Genomic DNA, 26,610 nt, shown 5'->3' with positions numbered 1-26,610 from the left:
ATAAGGTATCCCGCTCTTGAGGAGATGACTCAGTGATTTCCTAGCTGCACCACCAAACTTCTTTTTTAGGTTCAGTTATTGGATCAAGAGTTGGGGAGTTGAAAAGCTCTCGCTCCTGAACTAAATTTATAGGGAAGCCAGTTGGAGTCGTAAACTCGACATCCATCTCCTCTGTAGACTCGCTCCTGAACTGAATTCACAGGGAGGTCACTTGGAGTTGTAAACACGACATCCATCTCCTCTATAGACTCAGAAAGAATTTTCAAGTCTACTCCTCATTAAAGTCCCACGAGTAGCTAGGGAATGAAGGTCAATCACGGCAGAGCCCCGCATTACCGTGACAAAGCGGTGCTACGACGAGAGGGCGCCCGGTATCTGATAGGCTCAGTGTCATTCATCTTCGGCATGGATACACACACCTTAATTAAGCCTCGTTCGGATGCCATTCAGTAGGGAAATCCAGTGGGGCTACGTGGAAGCAAGCATCCGATGGCCGGTTTGCTCAACCCCCAAGCCAATGCACTCACCAAAAACAGCATGCACAGTGGTTCAGGCAGTGAAAGATGCACAAGGACAGCCAACCCGTTCTCACAATAAGATTCTGCTGTGATGATTTGGCTGGGTTGCAAAAAGTTATAGTGAATCACATCAGCCGCTGACCGCCATACAGTAACCATGGTTGTTTTTTCATGAGTTTCAGTCGTAGGGAAGTACCTGGTTGGCTCATGGGTGTCCAACCACTGTCTAGAACGTCTCCTGCTATCGTAGAGGTTCCACTATTCATCACACGTGACAATCCAATCGTTGAACTCTTTAGGCTCCCACTTTTCGAGCTTTTTGATCGTTCCAATATGTTTCAAACCACCAAAAACCGCATGAGAGCTGACTTTCAGTTCTTCCTCCATCCCATTTTTCGTTTGTGATGGGTCAGTCTCCACCAGGATCCTCAAATCTTCGTACTGGATCACTGTAGGTTGACCACTTCGAGGCTCATATTCGAGGCTAACATCTCCGGAACGAAATTTTGCACACCAACGTCGAACAGTGCGTTCATTAACACTATCATTTTCAACAGCGCCTGGGTGTTTCAAACACCCAGGTAGTAGTCAAAATATGCTCCTCTTAATTGACTAGTTTTGGTTTGTATTGGTACCAGAAAAATAGTCTCGAAAGTCTCCGTTTATTTGTAGTATCGTGCACAGCACATCTCGACAGATACTTCACATAATTCACGTTTGCCTTGCCCTTTTTTCCACCCTCGTAGGTACCTACTTAACGTTCCACCAAAATCCATCAACTTTATTAGGGCAATATAATAGATCACTCACAATTGCAATCTGAATCCGTGATCGAGGGAAATAAATACTGCTCTTTTGAAGGATTATGAATATCGACAACATCAAGAAAATAGTTGTGCTCAAAAACTCAATGTATTTTCTTCGGATACCGTTTCTGTTCCCACGAGAAAGTGAAATCAATGATCCCAAGAAAAATGTTTATATCAAGTTCATTCTGCTCAGTATGACTACAATATATTTGTCACTAGGAGCAGCAATTCATCTGGTAGTGAACATACGAAGTGAGTATTTAATTATTTTCTATAAGTTCCTTTATTTCAAAGTTATTTGCTTTCAACTAATCTGATAGTCCAATTACTTTAGATTGATTCTACAAAATCTTCAGTATTTGTTGGAAGCAATATAATATTCAAAACAGTGAGGATCCAAAATAATTTTCCTCATTATAAGAAAAGACCATATTTGAAATTTCTATTGAAATATTAGAAAAAATTCCCTTGTATTCAACACGTATTTTCCTATACAATATACAATAGCTTTTTCTTGCGTGAATAAATGAGAATGAATCAATTAACGTCTAAGAAAAGAAGAGGAGGTTCAAAAAAAGAAAGTTAAAATGAACATGTAATGCATGAAAAAACCTGAGCTTATGTATCAGTGAATTACCAGTTTCTATATTTGACAAAAACATTCAGTAACGGAGAATTATTTAGATCTATTTGGTCACTCAGTAAATGACCCAAATTCTCAGATCTATTCATTTCTAAACATTCTGAAAGACTGAGTTCCAAACTTTTCTCTTCTAAATGTAATACGTCATAGTCGTGATTGAACTCTGCTAAAAGTTAGTTTGCAAATGTGGAATTGGTCTTTCCATTCAAGAAACTACGAAACTACTTCTATGCTCTTCATTACATTGGAAAAAGTTTTCCACGTTGGCCAATGTAAAATTTTGAGCAAGAGCCACAAATCAATTTATATAGTCTTGAGTCTTGATCTATCCGACATTGAACTTTTGTCTTCATTGTTTTTGATAAAAGTGCTTGAATTATTATTTGTTCTGTAAGCCACATCCAAGCATTCCTTTTTTAAAAAACGAGCGATATTATTGGTAGGTTCACCAAAATATGACAGTGTCCTATAGCGGACGCTATCGTTTATTCAAGTTGGGTAGACCTGGGCCAAGGCTTGGATCCAAATATAGATGTAGATATCATTTTTTCAAAATATATAAATATTTTGAATCGAAATAGATTCGCCTTCTAAAAATTTACATGCACCATAAACCGTTTATTCGTGGATTTTCTCTACTTATAATGATGGCATAGAAAAAATCCCCCTTGCGGATAAATTATTGAGTCATCTTCCTTCAAATTACGAAACACTTACTACATGAATAGCATTTTACAAGAATTTCAAAAACGAGGTTTTAATGATGAACGAGAACGAGAATATTTCCTACCTATTCACCAAACTCAAACTCTAGTTCATGCAGCTGCAGTTTCGTAAGAATGTGACATATTTCCCTCCAACCGATTTCCTGGAGTCTTTGAAATCTACCAGATACTCGTTAGGACAAAAGGAGAATTGTTCCGAATTCTTAGGGTTCTCGTTGAATACTCTTCGTGAGCAAAACAATAGCAGAATCAATACTCCTGACCACTCTGGATTGAATTATTCCATACAGTCTATCTCGTCTCTTGTTTACTTTGTAGTAAATGTCCAAGAGGTAGCAAAAACGTATGTGAATTTCTGGAACTTCAACTAGCGTTTCTTAATATGACTAATAACCAGTCCGTGCAAAGCTTATTATTAAATCATCTGAAAATGGAACTTTCAACAGGTGATGATCGACTGTACTGCCAAACATGCGCCAAACTAACTGACTGTTATAAGAAAACAAGCATAGCTGGGGCACCAATCAATATAATAATAACACTGATGATGATCTTCAAATATGACTCAACCTCTGACGGAAGCACCAAACTCTTACGAAGGTTCGAAATTGATGAACACTGTATGAGAGAGAGGATATTGGCAGATCAAGATCTTGAGATGATGTGGTTCTGCAGGTTTTTCCGGGTTTTCCTGCAGCTGAAAAAGCAAGTGCGCCAATGGAATTAATGAAGTCGCCTCGGAGCGCCAATTAATTTTTATTGTTGTTTTATAATTTCATGAATTGTATTTTAAAATTATTGAAAGTTTCAAAATGATTTTTTAAGATTACATCACATTGAAAAATAGTAAGCAGGAGTCATTTTTTGTTTGTTTCTTATTGAAAAAATGTACACTTACCATTTTTTTCATTTCCAAGTTATCAACTTATGAATTTGAACTATCACTTGATCAGCTATGATATTCACAGTTTTTTCTTTGAGTTGAACGAAATAGCTCTATTATTTTTTCAGGTGGTACTTATATAAACGTAGATCGAGACATTGGAACTATTATTTCATACCATGGAGCACTTTACTTCGTATTTCGATTCTTGGGAAATATCAAAGATATTATCATACTATATAAACAGTTTTCAGGTATGTTTCTTGTACCGACTTATTCATTTTCAACAAAATAGTATTCATGAATATCACTGGACCTTTTTCCCAACACTAAACCGTTATTTCAACACCTCGACACGATCAACACCGATCACCAAGTGATCATCTTCAAGAGGAAGATTAAACCTTCCTCTTGAACCGTCCTCTTGAAGATGATCACTTGGTGATCGAAACACGCGTCGAAGTGTTAAAATAACGCTTTGGTGTTGGGAAAAAACTCCAGTAATATTCATTACCACACCAAAGGTTCCAAACAGTGCATCACAAGTAACTAGTGTTCGATTTGAAAGGGTTATATTTTTAGGAGTGATTAATTTTTGGGAAAGAAAGTTTTTGGCTTTCTACTACTCCATCTGATACAAAAAAATGGATGAGAGAATCTTCCAAAGAAAGGAATTGATTACTTCCTTCCTTTCTTTGGAAGATTCTCTCATCCATTTTTTCGTATCAGATGGAGTAGTAGAAAGCCAAAAACTTTCTTTCCCAAATAACTAGTGTTCATTATGAACAAAACGGAACTCATATGAATTTTTGACTTGAAACAGCGCAAGTCATGACAACTTCAATTCATCACGAGAAAAAATATTTCGTTGCAACTAATAGAAAGTTCGTGATATGTTATAAAATAAACATTGACGTCCTTAAGACCAATGGTCATTCCTATTTCTGAATCGCCATATTGAATACTAGTTGTTACCAGCGGCTTTGCTCACGTAGAATTCGGTTTGTCACACTTTCGTAACAGACCATTTTAAACAAATAGTTACTTTATTTTTTTATTAACCCATAACTTCAGGTTTCCAACTCAAAAACTGACGAAATTGAATACAATTTTTGAACCCCTATTTTCCGCTTGGGGTGGAAATCCCTGATTCCCTTCCATGATGCTTATTTGCGCTATACAAAGAACCTACCTGCATATTTCCAGATTTTAGGTTCAGTAGCTTCGGCTGTAAGTTGATATAAGAGGCAACAGCTAGTAATTCATATTTTTATTTCAAAAATACAGTAACTAAAAAATATGCCAACTGCACTAAGTATTGAATAGCTTCGAGAATCGAACTATGTTACCTATAAATAAATTCGCAAAACTAACACAACCGTCAACGATATCTGCCCTCACGCATCTGCCCGCGTTCGGGTTACTTTCTCGGCAATGGCGCTTTATTGCTTAGACCCCCCTCTACCCTCGCGCATCTTCCTCCGTCATCTTTCAGTAGACGCGACGCGTAATGTCTTACTGCGTTGCGTAAAGTTAATCTTATCGTGATAACTTTTGAACGAATCATCCAAATTACTTAGTGTAAAAGACAAAGTTTATCGATATTAAATACTTGAAACGACAATTGTATCAATTTTCATAAGAATTTGACAGATATTCTTGAACGTGCATTGTAAAAAAAGTATCCAATTTAATTAAATTTATGGCTCAGTATTTTGCATATAGTGGCTACCACTAGAAGAATTTTTCTGACTTACTTAATACTTATCGTTATATTATGACCAAAATTACACAAAACCTTTGTGAATTGTAGCCTGTATGTTATTCTGATGTATAAGCTGTATTTATGTGAAGGTTCACCTAAATCCGTTCAGTCAAAGATACATACATATATCCATCCTCACAAACTTTCACATTTATATTATTAGTATAGTTTAGTATAGATGAACCAGCAATTCAAAAGGTAAAAATAGCAGAAAGTATCATTCAGAACTGCTCAACTGTAATGTGGTGTTGGAAACCACGAACAACCCCGAGAACAAAAAAAACAAAATGTTCGTTCACACCTTCGAATATAAATTAAAGCACCAATTGGTTTCATAGTAAGTCAAGCAAAGTTCACTCTCTATCTCTATCTGGTATGAAGCAAGAAGCAAAATCTTGTCATATCAATATAGACTCCGTTCTAATGAAAAATTATTTCAATCGAAGTGTTTACAAACACTTGGAAACTTGTTTTCAAACAAGGATCTGGAGAATACAAAATTAATTTTGGATTATGAGTGAGGAGAAAACAATAATGTGTTTCCTTACCAGTTACTGGAGCAAATGATATACGCAAAAATATTTACTTATTCATCAATTTCTATTATGTTCTCCTCAAAGTATTCCACCTCTGATATAATACACTTATGTCAGTATAAGCGTCCTTTCATGGATATCTTCAATCTTGGGTACAGAAAAAAGTCACAGGGGGCCAAATCTGGTGAATATTGTAGCTCAGGCATGATTACGATGTTGTTTTTGTTTTACGAACAAGCAATGACCAGTGAGCAGGTCAGTCAATTTGGTCAACAGAAGAGCTAAAGGACTTTTGAAACACAAATTCCAATTTCATCAGATGGATAAAAAAGAGATAGAAATTTTTAAGTTTCTATATTGTTTGCAAACGGCATTGTGGCAGTAACCTTTGGTAGCTGACTTGTATTAGGTTTTTTAAATGACTTATTCATTGAACAAAGTGAATTACAAGATCATTAATTTTTTATGTAATATTCAAATTCTTTCAACAAATCTGAAGTATGAAAAGTCAACAGATTTTCTGCTTTGGAAAATACAGTATCTGATTGGAATTATCATCCTTATTTTGCAGATTTCACTACTTATGGAACACCAAACAACTTTGAAAGAAAAAACAAGCTCTTGAACAAATTCTCCAAATGGTACTTTGCCTGGCATATGTGCATAGTAACAGGAATGACAACTTCTACCCTTCTAACGGTTGATGAGTGCAAAGCAGAAAATATTATGAAAAACACAAATGAAGTGTGTGGGCTAGTTGGTTCAACATGGCTCCCATTCGAATTCGATTATTTTCCTCTAAAAACGATCGTATACGGTTATCAGGTAGGAATATTTTATTAGACACTTGATGCATGGCGCAGTCGGTAAGATCACCGCAGGGTAGAAGTAACCATTGATTCATATTCAGGTATACTCTTCATTCGTTGTATATCATACAGCGGGAGTTCTCTCTTATACAATGATGGAAACTGTGGAGCATCTCATTATTCGTTTCGAACATGTGGGAGACACTTTTGTAGAAGCCTTAGCTGAAGAGGATCCTTCAATCAGGAGAGAAAAGTTTTACTTGGCGGTTCAGTATCACAAAACTGTAATCCAGTAAGTTCAATCAACCAACTGAGAAAATTATGATATTGTGTAGTAGGTAATTGTGTTATAAGTTTATGACTGTATATTTATATATTACCATTTTTGAGTTACGTTTCTGTTCCAGAATGGGGAATCTGATGAATAGCTGTTTTGGACCTTGCATGATGGTCCACATTAGTTTAACAGGTCCAGTTTTGGGGGTGGCTGGTTACAGATTCCTTACGGTAAGTTTCATACTCGAACTATCATCTCTTGTAATTTATGAATTTTTGATTTCAGGAAATTCCCCTGGATTCAACATCTCTCTTCTTTGGATGGATGTTCTCCACTTTTATTGTTTGCCGGGGTGGACAACGGCTTTTAGAAGCGGTAACATATTTTCAACAACATATTTTCAACAAGCCAAAGGGAATACATTCATTATTTCGATTATCGTACACATTTTAAAAAATCCCGAAACAATTCAAATGTAAATCATAATATGACATTCTTCAACGTAAAAATGTCACCCCTATCTTCAACCCTCTTCGAATGACAGGTACAACCCCCAATTTTTTAAATGGGAAGTATAGGTTTGTGATATATCGTTTGAAACGTCTCTTCATTCCCTATTTATCGCTTTCGAATTTATTTCAACAATTAGGATAAAATAAATTGAAATATTGTGATTACTGAAATTCAATAAAATACTCTCAAAAACTAAAATGTAATGCAAAACGAAATGAAATGTAGAATACGAAAAATAACTATGTATGTTAACGGAGCAGATGTTCGAAATGTTCACCGCGGACGTCTTGACAACATCCTAATCTCAAATAAAACTGTATTCTAACAGTATTTAACATATCAGGCATGACCAACCTAATCGCAAGCGTTACTCGTTCTTTTGAGTCATTCAAATCTGAAAGTTTAGTTTTGTACACATAAAAAAGAGATCTAATGATGAAAGATCAGGTGATCGTGCTGGCCATTCAATCGATCCTCGCCTCCCCTACCACCGATTGGGAAATGTTGTATCGAGGTATTGCCTGACAACTCGGTGATGTGGTGATGCTCCATCCTGCTGAAACCAGATCATATTCACTGGGTTTCCGGGATCAGGATATACATTTGGAATGACATCATTTTGAGGTAGTGCCAAATAATTTTCCGTTGACCAGTAGCGGCAGTTTTGGCGATTAGCATGACCGTTAAGAGACAAAGTACACTCATCAGAAAACATAACATTTTCTTATTGGATGATAATATTATCCAACATGTCTATCATTTGCTTCTATCGAAATCGTCTTCCATGAGCTCCTGAGTAGGTATCATTTTATAGGGCTGCATTTCATTTTTTTTTAATATGTTTACTATCGATGTATGGCTAACATTGAATGTAGTGGATGCCTGACTCCTCGATGTATGTGGTTTTTCCTAAAAAAATCAAGCAACACATCTAATTTGAGTTCATTACTCATTGCATTGGCAACTGCTTTTTTATCTGCCCCACATGACCAAGCTCGCGAAACTGCTTCTCTATTTTGCTTTTTGTTCCTTGAGATAGGGGCGGTAAATTAGGAAATTTCTCATGCAATATGCGAGCTACTTCCTGTTGTGTTCGGGTTTTATCTCCGTAACTAATCATTTGTAGGTAATACTGTTATTTTATGTATTTCCGTTAATCTAACCATTTGTCAGACTTGAAGTTAACGAATAATGTAACATACAAAACAAGTTGACAAGGCGTTTTGAACTAACGTTGCCACGGAAATTATTTACAATTTTTTAAAGGATACCATCTAAAAAGAACATTGCTATTATTTTTGCTTACTTTCTCATAATCACTACCTCAATATGAAATAAGTTTTGAGTATATTGCAATAAGTTTTGAGTGTATTTTATCGAATTTCGGTAACCACATGATTTTAATTTATTTTATCTCAATTATTGCGATAAACTTGAGAGCAATAACAATTTTGAATAGAGAATGAAGAGACCTCTCAAACGATATATCACAAGATTATACTTTCCATTAAAAGAATTGGGGGTTGTGCCTGTCATTCGACGGGAGTTGAAGGTAGGGGTTGCATTTTTCCGTTAATGTATGTCAAATTATAGTTCAAATTTAACGTGATTCGGGATTTTGTTAAAATATGTACCATAACCGGAAAAATGAATTTATTCCATTTGGGTTTCACACACTGTATATTGAAATATTGTCATGGCTCTGGGTTCTTTGTTCCATTGATTTATTCCGCCTATTTATGCTCCGCGACTGTTCCATAATTCCTACACCATTGGAAGCATCACGAATATTCTTCGAAGCGGTCGCTCTCTGCCAGAATGGTTCATTGTCATTTCCAATACATCCACTTCATAATTATCCATTAAATTCTATGCAAATTGTTTTTTATGAAGTCCTTAACATCAGTTTCTATGGATTTTTCTTGAATACCCATGCTGTGACTGATTAGTAACACGTTGACATTTGAAACATTACTAACAGTCTATAATACGATAATTCGACCTCATTTTGATTACTGTCCAACACTTCTCAACCTTTTTGATGCAAACTCTATATCCTCTATGCAAAAACTACAAAATAGATGTATGCGTATACTCCTAAAATGTATACACCCCTATAATGGCCATGCTTCAGGTTCTCGATTGGCTATCTGTAAAAGACAGGCTTTCATATTTTTCCATGATATTTATTTTCAAAATTATTACTGGAAAAATTCCTACCTATTTCAACTAGTTCATTACTTATCAAAATGAAATTCATGATTACCCTACACGAGGGAATAAGAACTTATATGTTACCCGAACAAAATATACCATGACACTGAATTCTCTTTTCCACAAGGGTGTCTTGGACTACAATAAACTTCCCAATGATATTAAATGTAGTGACTCCATTTTAATTTTTAAAAACCGTCTAACTAAATATCTGAAAGAAAAATATGTTTGAGTTCAACATATCTTCCACTTTTATATCAGCTTTTCAGTTCATTGGTCTATCGGGAGTTGTACACTCCATCCTCTAATTTTATTTATTTTTATTATTCTTGTCATACTTTTGCTTGTATTTTCAAAATGTGATTGTTGTAACAGTATTATGTATATTTGGATTCCTATATTAATAAATGCTCTTATATTATTATTATTATCTTATCAGATTCCTCCTAAATACTACATTATTTAAATTTTTGATGTTTCAGAGGTGGTAAGTTGAAAAATGTTTCAAGTGCACGTGCTCACTTGAAATGCTTTTCTCGGTGTATAGAAATGTATTAGACGACAATTATAAAATGGATTATTTTCAGAGCATGTCTGTTGGCAATGCTATCTACACAGTGGAATGGTACAACCTGGAAAATGACCTCCAGAAAGATTTGAGAGTGGTTATGATGCGATGTCAGAAACCGATGTATCTGAGGGCTGGCCCTTTTGGCCCCATGACATATTCAACGATTGTAGCGGTGAGTGATGCCCAAAATATGACACAATTTTTTTATCATTCACTTTTCTGTGACAAAGGAAGCATACAGTTGGCTTATAAAGTAACGTATAGATTCATTAATCTGTTTAAATTTGTTTAAAATCTATTTTTCCGTTAATCAGATGTCGCCCCCATACGAACGACAACTCTCAGAAGTTGAGAAACTTGTGCGAGGTCTAACGAGGTCTTACCTTTTAAAGTGTGATTCCTAACACGTCAGAAATTCTCGAGAAAGATCCATTTTAAATTTTGATATACTATTAAAAACATTTTCCAACACCAGAACAAAATTACGATCTCTCAACGCACGTTTTGCTAACCAAGTTAGTGCCCTCAAGAGATCATTATTTATTTATTTACTCATTTAGTTGTTTATTTATTTATTCATTTATTTATTTAGAAAATACATCCAACAGGTCATGAGACCCAATTACAGGAGTATATAATACAAAATGAAAAGCTTATATTATTCCTGAAAAACAAAAATTAAACATAAAACGTAATCTATATTAGCATTACACATACCATGTAACACATCAGTTCTGTAGTGCATTATACAGTACGATGCAAATGTATGGACTAAATTCGATATTTACAAAATGAGCGTCTATCGGAAGAAATCCAAAAACAGGTAAACTTTAATTTTTGACGGCCCATCTCATGATATTCATATGAAAGACGTTTCGTCACCGGTGTTGGCGTGATGACGTAATCGACAATTTTTTCAAATGCAAACAGGGGTCATGTGGCACCTCATTCAAAAGGTCTACTAATCATCTATTCAACGGTATAACCATGCCAATATTCATTTATACAAGATGAACCAAAACATGTTATTTATTGAAGTACAATAAAATTATAATAAATGTTCAAATTGATGACCTTCAGCTATGATGCAATGTGAAAGCCGGGCACTGAATTCATTTCTAACGTTTCCGAGAACTTCGGGGGTTATTTGTGCAATCTCCGCTCTGATGCGTTCCTTCAACTCTTCTAAATCATTTGGTCGATTTTGGTAAACTTTACTCTTCAAGTATCCCCATAAAAAAAGTCTAACGGGGTCAAATCCGGAGACCTTTGTGGCCATTCGATCGGCCCTCTTCTTCCTATCCACTTTCCTCGGAAAACAGTATCCAGGTATCATTTCTATTTGGAAATAGCTGATTCAGTTGTGGCATCAAATAATCTTGAAGAAAGTGTAGATACCGAGCACCAGTTACGCTTTCCTCAAAAAAGTATGGTCCTATTATCTGGTTGTTCAAAATTCCGACCCAAACATTCACTTTTTGTGGATATTGTGTGCTATGCTCCTCCATCCAATGTGGATTTTCTCTTGCCCAGTATCGATAAGTCTGACAGTTTACGTGACCGTTGAGCATAAAAGTAGCTTCATCTGAAAATATTATATTTTGTATGAAACTCCGATCTCTGTGCGAGCGCTCCAACATGATTTCGCAAAATTCGACTCTTCTGTCAAAGTCATCTTCTAACAGTTCTTGGACCAGCTGAACTTTATACGGAGGCCACTTTTCTTTTTTCAACACTCTAACAACAGTCGATTGGTGTAAATTATTATCCAGTGCGACTTGCCTCGTGCTGGTATGGGAGTTTTCTTGGAACGCAAGTACCACATCAAGTTTTTGGACTTCTGAAATTGATTTTCTACCACTTTTAGGGAGATCTTTAACATGGCCCGTTTCTCGAAACTTTTTCTCAATTTTACTTATTGTTGATTGAGAAACGGGTTCTCGGTTGGGGTATTTCGCATTGAATAAATCACGAACTTCTGCCTGAGTCCTTACTTTATCTCCACAGCCAATCATAATTAAAATTTCGATTCTTTGGGTTTCTGTTACTTTCATTGCCAGATTATAAGTGATTTAAATATTTTTCTAGAAATAATGTCAACCGCTTCAATGATACTTCACTTCAATGACATTGACTAATCTCAAGTAGAGTGTAGGACTTTTATCACCATTTCTTTTTACTAATCAACAAAAACAATAGAAGACAGTACGATACTTTATTCTCAGTGGCGGTGCATAGCATTATTTGGTTCAACGAATTACTATTATTTGTAATTCCAGTCTTCTGAATACATAATTTCGGTTGACCCTGTATTAATACATATTGAAACCATTATACCGTTGAATAGACGACTAGTAGACCTTTTGAATGAGGTGCCACATGACCCCTGTTTGCATTTAAAAAAATTGTCGATTACGTCATCACGCCAACACCGGTGACGAAACGTCTTTCATATGAATATCATGAGATGGGCCGTCAAAAATTAAAGTTGACCTGTTTTTGGATTTCTTCCGAAAGACGCTCCTTTTGTGAATATCGAATTTATTCCATACATTTGCATCGTACTGTATATTGCTTTCCTGAACTGAGATAATGGTAAGAAGAATATATCTATGTTTTGTAGACTATTGTAGCTTCTACACATAGATGTCAAAGGACAGTTAAGTACGTCGATGTAAAAAGTTATATGTGACCTGGAAGTTATACGAGGAATGTAAAAATTCAATGATGAAAGTAAAGTAGAAGAGTCGATTTGATTATGTATGGTTTTGTATATAAAAATCAAGTCGTTAATTTCGCGGCGTTTTTTAAGTGATTTATAGTTGAACTCTTCCGTGAGTAAATCATAGCTATACTCTCTTATGGGGTATGAACCATGTTTTTTTAAATAAAGAAATTTCAGAAACTTTCTCTGTACAGTTTCAATACAATATATATATATATATATATATATATATATATATATATATATATATATATATATATATATATATATATATATTTCCCCTGACAAGGATTTCATATTGAGCTACAATATTCCAGTTTGCTTCTGACCAATGAATAATATATAGAGCTAATTGCCTCTAATGATGAGAATTCTTTGCTATTACGCATAACAAATCCTAGCATTTTCATTGCACGGGATGTTATTTCTTCGATATGTGACAAGAACGTTAGTTTTTCATCAAAGATTCGGCAATTCTTGCCAATGTTATATTATCCAATTTGTATTTATATATGTGTACTGAGGATTTTCTTGCAAAAGTCATAATTTTACATTTGCCTATGTTTAATGATAGTTCATTTTTCTGACACCAATCATGTAACTCAGTAATATCGTTTTGTAATGATATACAATCAGAGTAGTCTTCAATCTCCCTGAAAATCTTCATATCATCAGCAAGAAGTAGTTTTTCAAAGTTGATATTATCAGAAATGTCATTAACAAACAGAAGTAATAATAGTGGACCCAAGTTTGAACCTTGAGGAACCCCGGAAGTTGCATTAAATATAAACGATTCAATTCCTTAGTATTCCACGGATAATTTTCTATCACTAAGATATGATTTCAGCAGATATTGATGGCTCCTCGAAATGCCAAAGCTTGATAATTTCATGAGCAACTGATGATGTGAAAGCCAATAAAATGCTTTGCTGAAGTCCGTATACACCACATCAACTTGTTTACGTTGGTCCAGTTTGTCAGAAACATATTGTGTAAAAATAAAATGATTTGATGCAGTGCCACGACACTTCACAAAACCATGTTGAAATTCGGAAATTGTGTTTTTCACGTGCTTATAAATGAGGTCCGATAAAATTATTTCAACTAATTTCGAGTACACTGATATTATAGTAATCGGTCTATAATTTACTATTTCCGAATTCTTGCCGGTTTTAAAAATAGGGCATACCCTCGATAGCTTTCATATATTCGGAAAGTAACAATTTTTCAGCATGAGCTTGTAAGTGATACAGAGGCTTCGCGAAAAGAGCAATATGATTCTTAACAAGTTTGACTGGAATGCCATCTGGTCCAATTGTCAATTTATTTTTCAACTTATTGGGAGCCGAGATGATGTCATTTTCCGACATTTCACTAAGATGTAAGTAATCACTGATGTTGAGACATTCACCATTACTCCAGTTTGAATTTTTTAGATTATTATCAGAAATATACACGCTTTCAAAGTTCGTTGCAAATGCATTGACTATAGCGTTAGGTGATGACAATATTTGATCATTAAAATACATATGTCCTGGAATTCGAGATTTATCATTCTTCGAGTTCACATAGCTCCAAAAACTGGAGGAAATTTTTTTCAGATTTTGTTTGGAGTTCGCAATGAAACGTTTATATGAAATATCTATATCGCGTTTAACTGAATGCCTCATCTCTCTGAACTTTTCACGATAAAAAAGTAGTTAACGATGCCTATACATTTTCAGGTATATAGTGATTTTTTACTATCAGCTTACGAATCAGATCTTTTGAATACCAGTTAGGGTACTTACGGAAGCAGCATTTTTTCATGGGTACACACTTTTTTATTATATTTTGTATGACTTCACCGTTCGCATGTTTGATCGACGCCATTCAGGTTGCTGAAGTGTTGATTCCAATCAACTCCTCCGAGTAATCTGCAAAGTTTTTCAGTATTGGTATTTCTGAAGTTATACCGGTTAATGGAAGAAGAACATTTTTTTCGTGTTGGCCCTGGTGAAGTTTGTATTATAAGTCCTGGATGATGGCGATCAATCGGAACTAGTGGGTCGTCATCAGTAACTACTTTGCAATTGTTTTCGTTACTAGCAATTATCAAATCGAGAAGTTTGTCATTATAATTTTTAACTCTATAATTTGATACATATCACAGAAGCTCAGAAAGTTATTAAAACGTAATATCAAATTGGACCCCTTCATTATGATAATGATCTCCTGAAGTTTCAGAACGAACTATCAAGTTTAATATATTAATTACTGACAAAAAGAGATAAACATAAACGTAATACAAAAATGAAATGGAATTGCCCATTGTTATTACAACTACTTTAATGAAGACGCTGTTTATTGTTGAAACTGGTCTAACCACCATAACCATATCTTTTGTCATTTGATGAAAATTATCATTTGAAATTGTTTTTTGAAAATACCCCCATCTGGAAGGCTCAGCATGTGGAGTGTACTCCAGATCACTAAGCCTAAGGATTAAGTGAGGAATGGGAAAAATACCAGCGTGGTCCAAACAGAACTGGCTGATATCTCAATCGCCACAAAAGAAACAACCAGGAAAGGAATTTCTGCCAAAACATAACAATCTGCACTGATAGCAGACAAGCCCTATTAGCGTTGAACAGACAGCGTGTTACCTCAGGGCTAGTACTAGAGTGCCACCAAGATTTAGCCAAAGCCTAGGTGGATAATAACATCATCCTGACGTGGGTTGAAGGGTACGACAGGAGTAAAAGTAATCGCATTGCCTACTCTTCAACCAAGGAAGCGGCTGGACTGAGAATTTTAGGACCCAGTGAGTGGCCTCTACAGCCTGATGACTTCTACAATTGCGGAACTAGCCAAATGTTACACCCATGTTCAATCCCTACAGAGATGGGATGGAATCAAAGGATGTAATCTTGCCAGGGTCACCCTGGACGACCCTGGGAAGCTGGCGCCGAAGAAAAATCTGGCGATGACCAGGAAAAATCTACGTTTAACAGTAGGATTTCTAACTGGCCACCGTCAATTAAGGAACTCTGACTCTTCGGGAGGATGTACAATGGTTCACATGTGGCCTAAGTGCTGTGGGCTTACACTCACCCTCCCCACTCTACAGATACAGATACTTCCATCTGCTATATCAGGGTTGTCCAACTGGCGGCCCGCGGGCCGCATCCGGCCCGCGAGGCTATTTGTTGTGGCCCACGTAAGATTTTCGAAAAGCATATATTTTCTTTAAATGCTGCCACTGTGAAAAAAGATTTTTTAATTTATATTTCATGGTTTAGCAGTGTTTTTACATCACAAGTACTGTACCGCGTGCCGCTTTGCGGACGTGTAACGAACACAATCGTCCTCCACCACTATGAGAACTGCACTGATTACTGCGCATCACAGTTCACGCAGGCTACACCTCCCACCTCCCACTGCTTACCATCCGTCGCCAGGCACCATCGTGCGACTGACACGTATTCTAGTCGGCTAATCTATTACGTTGCTAGTGAACAGTGCTTGATTAATTCTTTGTTTAGATTCCTCTTATACAATAATGAGTGTAAAACCAATAAAACGGAAAATTGATAGTGAGAACAGAATTTACAAAGAAAGTTGGGAGAGTGATTACTTGATTGCTAACAATAATGGAAAGTTGCAGTGCTTAGTGTGCATGAATGTAGTTTCAGTGCCTAAAGAATATAATGTGAGAAGACATTACACAACAGTGCATGAAAATAAGTATGCTACGTACACAAATGAAAGTCGGCGTGCCCTAGTTGCAGATTTGAAGAAAAAGCTTAAACAGCAAACTGGTATGTTCAGTAAAATATTACACTCTCAAACGCATTCTTTGCATGCATCTTATGCCGTGTCGCTTGAGCTGGCAAAGGCAAAAAAACCTTTCACTGATGGCAATTTGATAAAAAAATGTGCTGTTGAAATGGCCAAAGCTTTCGGTGATTCTAAAATGGCGGAGAAATTTGAATCAGTGCCACTTTCACATCAAACCATACAAAGAAGGATTGTTGCTATGGGTGAGCAAGTAGAAAAATCTATGCTTAGCCTGGTTAAGAAAAGTTCATATTTCTCACTTTGTTTGGATGAAAGCACTGATCAAACCGATATTAGTCAGCTGTTAATATTTGTGCGCACTACTTTTGATGATTTTACCAGTAAAGAGGAGTTATTTGATATTTGTCCTCTTTATGGAACAACAAAAGGAAAAGACATCTATGAGGCTGTGAAGAAAACAGTTGACAGAATTGGAGGCTTTGATAAATGTTCAGCCATAGCAACAGATGGGGCCCCATCAATGACAGGTAAAAAAATTGGATTAGTGGGTCTGCTTCGAGAGAATGGTGTCACTTGCCCAACAATTCATTGTATTATACATCAGGGAGCTTTATGTGGAAAATCAGTCAAGGAAGATCAAGTTTTCCAAACCGTGATTAAGATTATAAATATGATTAGAGGTGGAAATCGATCTCTTTTACACAGGCAACTTAAGCAGTTTTTAGTGGAAACAGAGGCTGAGTATGGAGACTTGCTAATGTACAACCATGTAAGGTGGCTGAGTGCAGGAAAGTGCATGGAACGATTTTTTGACATAAGAAAGGAAATCCCTGCATTCCTCAACAAATACGTTTCATCTGACACAACTGAACTGGAAGAGAAGTTTAAGGATCCAGAATTCTTAAGACAGTTAGCATTTATAACAGATCTGACTAATCATCTTAACAAGTTAAACTTGAGTCTCCAAGGAAGAAACCAGACGGTTTCAGATTTGATCGGAATGATAAACGGATTCCGGAATAAGCTGAACGTGTTTAAACGTGCTTTGGAAAAGAACAACCTGACACACTTCCCTAGCTGTCTGCAAATAGCAGAAGAATTCAACGGTGAGGAAAATATTGAGTTTTCATCCTGCATTTCACAAATTGAACAAGTTATTGATGAATTCAATACAAGATTTGAAGAAATTGAAAGTCTTAAAAGCAGTGTACTACTTTATAATAACCCTCTTGGAGCAACCATTGATGATCAACCACCCAACTTACAGCTTGAGTTATGTGATCTTCAAGCAGACATGTACCTAATCACCAAACAAGAAAAGGGACCTGAATTTTTCAAATTACTGCCAAAGGAGAAATTCCCAAACCTGCGAGATTTTGGACTGAAAATGACGTCAATGTTCGGAAGCACATATACATGTGAAAGTGCCTTTTCCTCCATGAAATACATTAAAAACAAAAACAGAAGCAACCTAACCGATTTTTCCTTACTTCATCTTATGAGACTGTCTACAACTGAACTGGAGGTGGACATTTCCTCATTGGTGGATGAAGCCGATCGACCACAGTCCTCACACTAATTGATACATCTTTTTCGTTGCTTTTGCAATGTTTGTCTTCATTATTAAAAAGTGTTATCAATAAATTTTCCGTTTATCAAAAAATGTATTTGTTGAGCAATAAAAGAAATAATACTCTTTTTTGTTTTAATTATTTTTATACCTCACTTTATTTTGTTATTACTTGTTACAAAATTATTATATGGCCCGCGACAACATCAAAGGTTTTAGTTTTGGCCCTTGAGGCATTGCAAGTTGGACACCCCTGTGCTATATGATGCGAATTCAGTAAAAAATATCTAGATTGTTCCATGAAATGTGCCAAAATCGTGAACCAGTTTCATGATCCACTCCAAGTCGAATAGAGCGAACACATACCGTCTTTAGACTAATGAGAGATACAGCACAGCACAAAATGAGAGAATACTTTATTAACCGCTATTGAAATTTCAGTAGAAACAATAAAAAAACATCTGCAAACGTGCATGGGAAACAGTTCAGTTGCCACAAATGAAAAAATAACTCTTACACTATTTTTTTGCCACTATCAAGCAAAATGTCTCAATAATAGACAGCACCACCCACAAGTGAAATAGATCACGATAATAACCTCAGCTCTTCAGTGTTATTGAACAGTTCTTATCTCAATTAATCCTTATAAATATGAAAAATTCCAACATACATATCATGTGATCGTTTATTTCTCTAATATTGAGTACTGAGATGAAAGGATTATAAAAAACAGCCAGACTTAGTTCTCACAAATTTTTCTTGATAGTTCTCCTATGTGAGTTTCTGGAACTTCACCTAGCGTTTCCTAATATGACTCATAACCAATTTGTGCATAACTTATTGTTAAATCATCTGAAAATAGAATTTTCGACGGGTGATGATCAACTGCATTGCCAAATATGCTCCAAACTGAATGACTTATAATACAACAAGTATAGCTGTGACCCCAGTCAATCTAATAATAACACTGATGATCTTCAAACATGACTCAACCTCTGACGGAAGCATTAAACTCTTACGAAGGTTCGATTTAGATGAACACTTCAATCTAGCAGACCACTTTTATAATCTTCATGCAATCATTATTCACTGTGGTTCTGGCGTTGAATCTGGTAATTATTACGCATTGGTCAGAGTCGGAACGGACTAGTTTAAGTTTGACGATAGTCGTGCCACTAAGTGTTCTGGCGATGTCTTGAATTTATTGGAGCTTCTGAAGACACCCTACATTTTATTTTATGAAAAAGAAGACACTAGCAGATCAAGATTTGGGAAAGAAAAAATATATAACCCCTTCAATTCGGATCAAGATCTTCAGATGATGTGGTGCTGCAGGGTTTTCCTGTAGCTGAAAAAGCAAATGCACCACTGAAATCAATCAAGTCGCCCCGGACCGCCATTTAACTTTTGTTGTTGTTTCATTATTTGTATTACTTTCTTCTTTTCAATAAAATGTCGAAATTTATAATGTACCGTGTACAAAAATAGTATATTATGCAACGATCATGTAATGATGGTTATTAAGACACGAGCATTAACCGGGATACGAAACGAGCCGAAGGCGAGTTTTGTATGGTATATGCGAGTGTATTAATAACCATTACATGAGAGTTGCATACGCTATTTTTTCTAAACCAGATAAATAATGAAAAACTATAAATATTATATTTGTATTGAACACATTTACAGTAATTAACTCATATTTTAAAAAAAAAAACACAAACTTAATGGTATTATCATGGATATATGAAAACTCTAAAGATTCTAATTATATTTATATTGAATATAACAACAGTAATTAATCTGATCTTTTAAAAATATTGGAGTCGCTGGTATTCCTTCTATGTCGCTGTTTTCAGACATTTTGATAATATAGGTAGGTAATATGAAAACTGATTTTGACAAATAAAGCAATTAGTTACTTAGGTTAGAATCTAGGACAAACAAAGGAACAGGATTCTTGATTGAAAAATTATGGGTTTCTATTGGTTGATAATCTGTATCGTTATGAAAAATCTGTAAAATAATGGATATCATCATGAAACGAATTATGGTCATATAAGTGTATTGTTAGAGTACGGGTGTAGAAAAACTATTTTATCCTTCTGAAAATAACGATTGAAACATCTAAGCTCATTTATATCAGAACTGTCTACAAGCAAAAGAGCGTCAGCCATGTATGTGTCGGTTTTGTGCGATTTACAATTGTTTGACAATATTTTTCTGGTGGGAATTTTACAGAATTTGTATCTAAATTGATTCTTGATCCAACCCAAAGTTTTCCTTATACTCAAATAGCCAATACTTCAGACTGCAGAATCTGGTTTGTGGTAACTATTATACCTCTTTTGAAGAGGTTGTTCAAAACTATTCCGTGGAAACACAGTGATAAGACAGATAACAATTCGTATATTACATGCAAACGACGAATTATAGAATTTTTATAGATCATATTTGAAGATGCAATTGTCCCAGGTACTTTGAGTAAAACTGTCCCCGTGTGTCAATTTTTGTACTACTCATACCTACTTATTAACTCATTTCTATATCACACCACTTTAAACACCTCTGTAAAAGTGTTTCGGATTTGTAATTTTTTTTCCAAAGGTGTTGATCGTATAAAACTTACAAAATACAAATCATGAAATAATGAAACAACAACAGCTGCAGAAACACCCGGAAAAACCTGCAGCACCACATCATCTGAAGATCTTGATCTGCCAATGTCCTCGGTCCCAGTGAACAATGAATCCATGAAGATTATAATAGTGGTCTGCTAGATTGAAGTGTTCATCTATTTCGAACCTTCTTCGTAAGAGTTTGGCGCTTTCGTCAGAGGTTGAGTCATGCTTGAAGATCATCAGTGTTATTATTAGATTGACTGATGCCTCAGCTATACTTGTTTTCTTATAACAGGCAGTTAGTTTGGCGCATGTTTGGCAATACAGTCGATCATCACCTGTTAAAAGTTCCATTTTCAGATGATTTAAGAATAAGCTTTGCATGGACTGGTTATTAGTCATATTAAGAAACATTTACTACAAATTAAACAAGTGACGATTTTTTCAGCAGAAGCACATTAAAGTGTTGGTAATTTTATATTGTTATTTCTTCATATCGTTCGATTAATAATTTCTTATTTCAGAAGTCACGAGAGTGTATACGTTTTTCTTTCCAGATCCTGAAAACTTCTTACTCCTACATAACGTTACTCAAACAAACGATGTGAATCAAAGTAGAAAATCATCAAGATGAAATTATTGTTCACTATTACCATTACCATTTCTAATAGAAAAGTTTGTTTCCATGTTTAAAAGATATGTAGAAATGTATCCTGTACTTTTAGCTAGGTTAATGTATTATTAAAATGCGAACAGTTTTATTTTGTATTATTTACCATCGGTGCATATAAAGATACTGAAAAGTTTCAAAAATCTGTGTAACTGAAGCGAACCTAAAAATGTACACTTCAGAACAGAAAAACTGTTTAGGAGTAGAATAAATAGGAGTTTAAATCAGAACCGTGTTCAGTGTCACTGTTTTTTAGAGTTTGAAAGTCTGCCTCGCTATGGACCGAATCAGGATTTAAGAGTTCGGCAGAGCTGTACTCTTACCATGTGCCCTAAAAACCCTCTCACCATACAAAATAATCGGCTTCGTTAAGAAGCTGTGTTTATTTGGTCGAGTGTGAATAAGTGTGAGCCACAATAAACCCTTGCGGGTTGCGATGGAGGGTCGAATAGACCCACTTACTTTGGACCTAACCCAACCTTTACCTAGATGTGTTATGTGATGCTGTACTTTTTTATACTAATTCTAGAAGATCGAAGACCGTACAGAACATACAGTCGTTTATAAAAAAAATGCAGCGATCTCCAGATTTCTCATTATAGATACTCTGGACACTGTGGAAATCGTTTAATGCTCCTCTCAATGCAGTGTCGTAGAAAATGTTAATTAGGTAAATCGTCATTATGATGGAGGTTGAAAAAAAGCTTTTTGGCTTTCTTCTTCTCCATTTATATGAAAAAAGGGGGGACACTCACGACGGAAGGAAGAAAGCAATCAAGGTAGATATAGAAGTTACTTTCTAATACAAACTGGAAGGAAAAATCCTCTCAAAACAACTACTTTCATATGAACTTTGAATTATACGGTAATCACTTTTTTGTAAACCTTTTGTACTCCGAACATTATCTGTGGTATCGACTCAGATTTCATGCATTATTATCATTATTATTATCATTGTTATTATTGTTTGCTCTGATCGGGCCCTATTCCCGAAACTCATACACAGTCGTGAAGGCGCGCCAGCATTATAAACCAATGACCACTTCCCACACCGTGGGGTAAGTGAACATTGGGTCCGACAATCATATGCCCTAAGCAGACGCAATGAGCCAATAATGACAACCTTGCCGCACGATGGCGGATTTTCGGGAGTAGAGAGGGCATCATTCCATCAAAGACTTCAACAATCAGAACAACTGTTTCGACAGAGTGATCTGGGTAGAGTCTGCGGAGTTCGGAGAGAAAATATCGATATTTAGCCCAATTTTCTTCGTCTTTTCCGGCGATATTCGCTTCAGCGGAAGCTGAAAACTCCACGACGAATATATACCACATCAAGCTCATTAGCTTATGTGAGCCTGGGGGTGGGGAGCATAGGGCAACACCGGTGTTTCGTCAATACCGTAAAAGTGCCGTAGATGTTAATTAAAGGATTCCTGAAGGACTCCTGAGATCGCGAATGTGTCAAGAACCTCCATACCCATCACTCGACTGCGATAGACTAAGGTTTTGAAGACACCATCCTGCCCAAAAAATAATGCCATATCTCAAGCGAGATTCTGCCTCAGCAAAGTACAACATAGTCAACATAGTCAAAGTACAACATAGAACGCATATATATATATATATATATATATATATATATATATATATATATATATATATATATATATATATATATATATATATCACAGAATTCATAATTGAAACGACTGTCTCACAATGACTCCTCCAATCAAGACACTCATCGACATATAGACCCAAAAATTTCATACATGATACCTTGTCAATTTGATGATTGCCAATTTTAATGTATATATTGGCTACCTGTTTCTGTTTATTATGATATGTACTACATGTGTTTTTTCTGAGTTGAGATAAAGAGAATTCCTGCAAAACCACTCATAAAGATTCGACAGTACATTATTGAACCGTGTATCTGAAGCTGCATTTGCTTTGTTTAGATATCAGAATAGAAGTGTAACCTGCATAAATTGTGAAATGTACTGGTGAACTTATAAATGTTATGTCTCCAAAACAGATCCTTGTAGGTGACCCACAGTGATGACATTTACTAACATTTACCGATTTTTTTCGTAATATTCGAAACACTAACGTATTGTTGGCGTCAAGGAGTATATCAATAGTTGTTAGCTTATCACACATATAACAGAATGTAATTAACACAGTCGAATGCCCGGCTGTGATCCAAAAGATCCCAACCGAACACTCACCTGAGTATATCAGCCGTATCACTACGGCCCGCAATCACAATGTGTCATGAAAAGAAGCGCGTGCCTAGACATGCGAGAGAATGTTAGTTAGGTACTTATTTAGTTCTAGTAAACAACTCAATCATAGACAGTATCACCATCTCTCAGCAACAAGCGAAAATACTCTACTATTTTCGTAGAGAACTCGGCGCAACGTGAGTCTGTTGAGTCGAGTAATCGAAGCGATACGGTCGGAAAAGGATTCTAGTTCTACTGCGAAGTAGTGATTGTGAAGTCTAGTGATTGTGAAGAAGGTACTGTGCATTTGTTTGTTTCGTGCGCCTGCGATATCTATAATTGTTGTGTCGAGTTCCATAATTGTTACGATCTTGGCATAATGTCACAAAGACGTAAAGTTGATAGTGAGTACAGAGTTTTTCAGTCTAAATGGGAAATTGCATATTTTTTCATAGAATGAAAAGGTAAATCACTGTGTTTGATTTACAATCAAACAGTTGCTGTTTGTAAGGAGTTTAACTTTTAGAGACACTATGATACGAATCATAAATCAAAATTCGATTGTTCAACAATCGATGTTTACTAAATCTAATACTGAGAGCGAAGATGCCCTGAAATCAAGTTTGATGATTGCATTAGAAATCGCGAAGAGATCAAAACCTTTCACTGATGCTGATTTTATTAAAGGCTGTATGTCAAAAGTTGCCGACGTTTCATTGACAGCAAGTGATATTTATTCTGCAATTGAGCATTTGATAGCAGAATATGAACTTGACTTCAATAAACGACATCACAACTACGGATGGCGCTCCTGCCATGGCTGGCGTTATAATTAAATTAAAACATAGAACATGAGGGAATTTTGTGGTATTTCACTGTATAAATCATCAGGAATCATTGGCATCCAAACATTTTGAAATGGACCATGTCATGCAACCAATAATTGAAATAATAAATGTTTTTCAATTATTGATTTAATCCAAACTTTACAATTTAAAAAAGTAATTAGATTTCACCATAATTTTTGACCAGATAAATTAATATCTATGTAATATTTTATTTACTATGAGTTTATAGTATTAGTCTTAATGTATAAAAACAAAGAAACGTATGGTGAAAAACCACGAGACGAGATTGGTACTGTAACCGATATCTGGAAAGACGGCATATCTTGCAACAAGATGTTTCTACGGTTCTTGCAACCGAACTGTATTTTATAATACGCGATAAGACGGTATGTCTTATCTATCACTCACTACGTAGTACGTACCACACTATATCCTGCATCAACAAACCTCAAACGCACCGCCCACGTAGGAATAACGAAAAAACCATCAACCTGAAATAATAAATGCCATACGTTGATACGTTGCAAGGGAGCCAAGCCTTCAACCGCTTTGAAAAACACAAGCTCCGCGAGACCGATCCAGCCAGCGACATACGTCTCGATTTGTAATTTCAGTTGCAGAAATTATAGCGTTAGAGGAGGCTAGCCTCCAGTTGGTCTTCGTTAGTGCACGACTGTGTTTGTTTTTGATTTAATTATTCGGACGGGATGCCGTGGCGGACCGGAACTTATTATGGATAAGTTGGACGAAATTAAAAAATCTGACGATATAGTCGATTGGTTGCTGACAAATAATTTCAAGTCTTTATCTTATGATAATAAATTTTACACTATTAAAACTCTGGGAAGGCCTCAACCAAATTTGATTTCAATTAAAGCGTCAGATAATCGACAAAATCGAGGATTTAATATTAGTTGGTACGATAAATGCGATTGGTTAACCGGCTCCATTAAACGAGAAAACCTTTTTTGTTGGCCTTGTGTTTTATTTTCCGTACAAACCGAATACCAAACGTGCTCTAAAATAGGATACTCCGATTTAAAAAATTCACGTCGTTATTCAGAAAGACATTTTAAATCTAAGGAGCATATATTTTCGTCTCGTAAATTGAAATTGTTTAGCAAACAAAATATAGCAACCGCTTTAGATTCAGCTCAAAAAGAGGCCATAATTTCTTTTGATAATCAAGTTAGGGAAAATCGTTCGAATTTAAAAAGACTTGGCGATATTACGATTTATTTGGGTTCCTAAGAATTTGCTTTTCGCGGACACGATGAAACCGAAGATTAAATTAATCGCGGCAATTACAAGGAACTTTTAATGTTATGGGGCAAATATGATTCACAATTTGGCACTTTTTTGAACGTTAGCGTTTTTTTCGGGCACCTCAGAAACCATCCAAAATGAGCTTATAGACAGTATGGCATATATTATTAAGGAAAATATAAGCAAGGAGATTGAAAGTGTTTCTTTTATTGCATGGGAAATTGATGAAACTACCGATATTACCTGTACATCACAACTTTCAATCGTTTTTAGATTTGTTAAAGATGGTAATGTGGTAGAAAGTTTTATGGGTTTTCATGATGTTTCATCTGGGCGCACAGTTGACGATTTGTTCAATTTTTCAATTTGTACGTGTGACACCTATAATTTCAGGCAAAAGTTAATTGCGCAAACCTATGATGGGGCTGCGGTCATGGCCGGCCATTTAAATGGTTTACAAACTAAAATTTTTTACGCATTATCATGCTCATGCCCTAAATTTAATATTAAGCAAAGCGTGCAATAACATAAAAGATTGCCGCGTATTTTTTTCAAGTTTGTCTGGATTTTCAGCATTCTTTTCAAAATCCATTGAAAAAAGCCATGTTTTAAATGAAATATGTGGTAGCCTAATGC

The 26,610-nt window shown here is 35.7% G+C and overlaps 2 protein-coding genes across 2 annotated transcripts in view; both read left to right on the top strand.

The window, feature by feature from the left end:
* Positions 1–1,374: 1,374 nt before the first annotated feature.
* On the top strand, positions 1,375–21,706 carry LOC111518059 (odorant receptor 4). Its single transcript, XM_023174393.2, has 8 exons — positions 1,375–1,579; positions 3,707–3,832; positions 6,451–6,704; positions 6,790–6,980; positions 7,096–7,195; positions 7,251–7,340; positions 10,280–10,435; positions 21,517–21,706. The coding sequence occupies exons 1-8, from the start codon at positions 1,384–1,386 to the stop codon at positions 21,565–21,567; spliced, it is 1,164 nt and encodes a 387-aa protein (XP_023030161.2). The 5' UTR covers positions 1,375–1,383; the 3' UTR covers positions 21,568–21,706.
* A 2,533-nt stretch (positions 21,707–24,239) lies between these two features.
* Positions 24,240–26,610, top strand: part of LOC111518079 (odorant receptor 4) — a 37,838-nt gene continuing 35,467 nt past the window's right edge. The window contains exon 1 of the mRNA XM_074175787.1: positions 24,240–24,264. Within this exon, the coding sequence (XP_074031888.1) occupies positions 24,240–24,264 (25 nt within the window). The remainder of the gene's footprint in view (positions 24,265–26,610) is intronic.

Source organism: Leptinotarsa decemlineata, unplaced genomic scaffold (assembly GCF_025532065.1).
Source record: "Leptinotarsa decemlineata unplaced genomic scaffold, Ldec_3_MD MMD2_tig00001064_RagTag_RagTag, whole genome shotgun sequence".
Classification (NCBI taxonomy): domain Eukaryota; kingdom Metazoa; phylum Arthropoda; class Insecta; order Coleoptera; family Chrysomelidae; genus Leptinotarsa; species Leptinotarsa decemlineata.
Note: the sequence above shows the minus strand (reverse complement) of the source record. Positions and strands in the feature narration are given on the sequence as shown.